Genomic DNA, 3,026 nt, shown 5'->3' on the forward strand with positions numbered 1-3,026 from the left:
TGTTGAAAGACACAATTCACTGCACTGTTGAGGAACAGGTGGCTATTTTCTTAAGTGTGATTGCACACAATGAAAGGAATCGTACTGTTAGGGCAACCACAAGAAGGTCAGGGGCTACTGTTTCAAAGTATTTTAATAAGGTTCTCGACGCTGTTCTCATCCTACAAGACATGTTCATAGTACGTCCATCAAGGGAGACACTACGGGCAATCCTTGATAATCCTAATTTTATGCCTTACTTTAAGGTATGTTTACGATAGCTACGCATTTCGACTGAAGGTTGTTAGTAATTGAGGCCAGTATGTTAACACTTACGGTTGACATCTGAATGTCCTGATTATAGGATTGTATTGGTGCAATTGACGGGACCCACATTCATGCAAAAGTATCTGAGGATATTCAAAAAAGATATATTTGTCGTAAGCACTTCCCATCCCAAAATGTGTTAGCCTGTTGCGACTTTGACCTAAAGTTTACCTACGTCCTTTGTGGGTGGGAGGGGTTGGCATCGGACTCACGGGTGTTAGCATCTGCTATCAAAGCCGAACGGGATTCCCATTTTGCCAGGTAATAATTAGCTTATTAGACTGTTTGTATTGATGCGGTTTCTGTAGTACTTAGCTAATTTAATTGTAATCCTTTGTTTGATTGTAGGAAAGTTTTACCTTGGTGATGCCGGGTATCCGTGTCTGTCCCATTTTATAACTCCAATCCGAGGTATTGGTTACCATCTCAATCAGATTAGAGGGCGCAGACCTAGGAAAGCCGAGTAGTTGTATAATCAAAGGCATTCTTCAGCCAGGAATGTAATCGAGCGAACTTTTGGTGTCTTGAAGAAGCGATTCAGCATATTAAATTCAGCACCCATGTATTCATATTCCAAGCAGATCGACATAGTGTTGGCCTGTTGCTGCGTCCACAACCACATTAGGAGGGAGATGCCTGACGACTCCTACATTCAGGATGTTGACGATGAGCTGGCATCGCTTGTAGCTGAGGAGGAAGAGGAGGAAGAAGAACCTGTTCCTCCTCCTCCTATGACCAGGGCCGAGGATGTAAGGGAAGGTCGTAACATTCGAACCGCAATCATGAATCAAATGTGGAATGATTTCGAAGCACGTCGTCGCTAGGAAATGTCATGGTCGCAATAGTTGTGCACCACCTGTGTTTGGATGTGGATTTCACAATTTCGATGTGTAGTTTGCTGGAACCGTAGCTTATATTCCTTGCTTTCTTGAGATTTATGTAATTTCGATGTTTGCATTAGTATTGGTTCATGGGTTAATATTACTTCTATGTTTGCATTAGTACTGGTTATCTATACTTCTTTGAGTGAATATTTTTTATATGAATGCTTTTGGAAAGTTGCAGGCGAGATGGCAACAACTGCAGGTACGACGGAAAAGAAGGCGAATGTCGCGTGGAATGGAGCTATGGATGGGGTTCTTTTAGCAGCCCTTAAGAATCAAATAGCTGAAGGGCAAAAGACTAGTGCCGGTTTCAAGGAGTGCGCTTACAATGCTGTTGCGCATGAAGTGTCTGATGTCCTGAAGAAGACCTTGACTAAAGATAATGTCAAGAATCGGTTAAAGACACTCAAGACAACCTACAGGACTCTGAACTCCATTATTAATCTCAGTGGCTTTGGCTGGGATGAAACCTTGTGCAAGATATCGGTTGACGAAGAAGTTAAGAATGATTACTTGAAGGTAATAAATTTTTATCGTATATCACTGCGAGTCATTTATAAGTTACGTGTTTAAATCATCTCTTCATGACAATGACAATTATTGTTTGCAGATGCATCCAGAAAACCAGAGGTTCTTTTCGAAACGATATCCACTCTACGAAGAGATGAAAGCTGTATGGGATGATGATTACGCACGTGGAGAGGAGGTGAGAGATAGGAGAGCGGTCCCCACTCAGGTGACGCAGGAAACACCGGCTGCTTCTTCATCGACCCTACGGGTTGGGCTCGATGATATGGACGACAGCTTCCTCCGTACTCCGCCACGTGCTAGACCTTCTTCATCTACACTTGCCGTAGATGCATCCATGGGCTATAGTGACTCCTCTCCTATCAGGGGCCCAACTTTTGCTACTGGTGGGAAGAAGTCAAAAAAGCGTCCTAATGCTGCACTTCTATCGGAGTTGCAAGTTGTGTCTGCCAGCATTAATAGGGTTGCTGATGCCATAATTTCTACTGGTGAGGTGCACAGCCTCCCTGACTTGAAAGATGCGGTGCTGAACATTGGTGGTTTCCCCAGAGATGACCTCCTTGATGCTTATGTGTACCTACACGGGCGTCACAAGGAAGCTGAGGCATTCCTTTCTTTGGACAATATGGACCACGTTTCGATGTTGGGGCGCATAATGCGGCGCTTGCCTATGCAGTTATGAGTTCCTTTTTTCGGTCGATGTTTTTTGGTGGTTGGGTCTTTTTGTTGAACCGTTTATATTTGAACTAACCATGTGATGGGTTTGATGGACTAACTTATGTATGGGTTTGATAGGTTTGTTGGTATGGGTTAGATGGACTAAATTATGTATGGGTTTGATTGCATCAATAGTTTTTGTATGTTATCTTATAAAGCTTCTGAATGAAAAACCGAAGCTTGAGATATAAGTAAATGTTGTTTATCTATCATTTGTTATTGCAACTATTATGTGTTGTTTATGTGGTACCAAGTAATGGCGAAGGATAAGTTTTATGTCGTTTTCAAGGGACGGCAGGTGGACATATTCGACAGTTGAGCAGATTGTCACCTTCAAGTGAACAGGTATAGTGGAGCATCTTATCGCTCCTATGCCACAAGGAAGGAGGCAGAAGCAGCCTTAAATGCATATGATAAGCGCCATGAGGATTTGCAAGACAAGCGTGAAGAGGACATCCACAGTGTTCCTTGGTTTTTGGGGTTTGCCATTGGTGTGGGGTTAGTACCTATGATAGTAGTATTTTAGACTTTTTTCCCACTTGTTTATGAGGTATGTTTACTCACATTATGGTTTTATATGCAGACTGGGCA

At 42.7% G+C, this 3,026-nt stretch overlaps 1 protein-coding gene across 1 annotated transcript; it reads left to right on the forward strand.

The window, feature by feature from the left end:
- The first annotated feature begins 1,375 nt into the window (after window positions 1-1,375).
- On the forward strand, window positions 1,376-2,400 carry LOC143852339 (uncharacterized). Its single transcript, XM_077361726.1, has 2 exons — window positions 1,376-1,709; window positions 1,801-2,400. The coding sequence occupies exons 1-2, from the start codon at window positions 1,377-1,379 to the stop codon at window positions 2,398-2,400; spliced, it is 933 nt and encodes a 310-aa protein (XP_077217841.1). The 5' UTR covers window position 1,376.
- Window positions 2,401-3,026: the final 626 nt, after the last annotated feature.

The sequence above is a fragment of the Tasmannia lanceolata genome, unplaced genomic scaffold (assembly GCF_043159265.1).
Source record: "Tasmannia lanceolata isolate RefF3 unplaced genomic scaffold, GAP_Taslan_0.1 ptg000019l, whole genome shotgun sequence".
Lineage (NCBI taxonomy): Eukaryota > Viridiplantae > Streptophyta > Magnoliopsida > Canellales > Winteraceae > Tasmannia > Tasmannia lanceolata.

Excerpts from the sequence above, each read along its gene's own strand:
- LOC143852339 (XM_077361726.1), top strand. The coding sequence starts at position 1,377 with ATGGCAACAACTGCAGGTACGACGGAAAAGAAGGCGAATGTCGCGTGG. Across the intron at positions 1,710-1,800 it reads TTAAGAATGATTACTTGAAG|ATGCATCCAGAAAACCAGAG; the intron begins GTAATAAATTTT and ends TATTGTTTGCAG.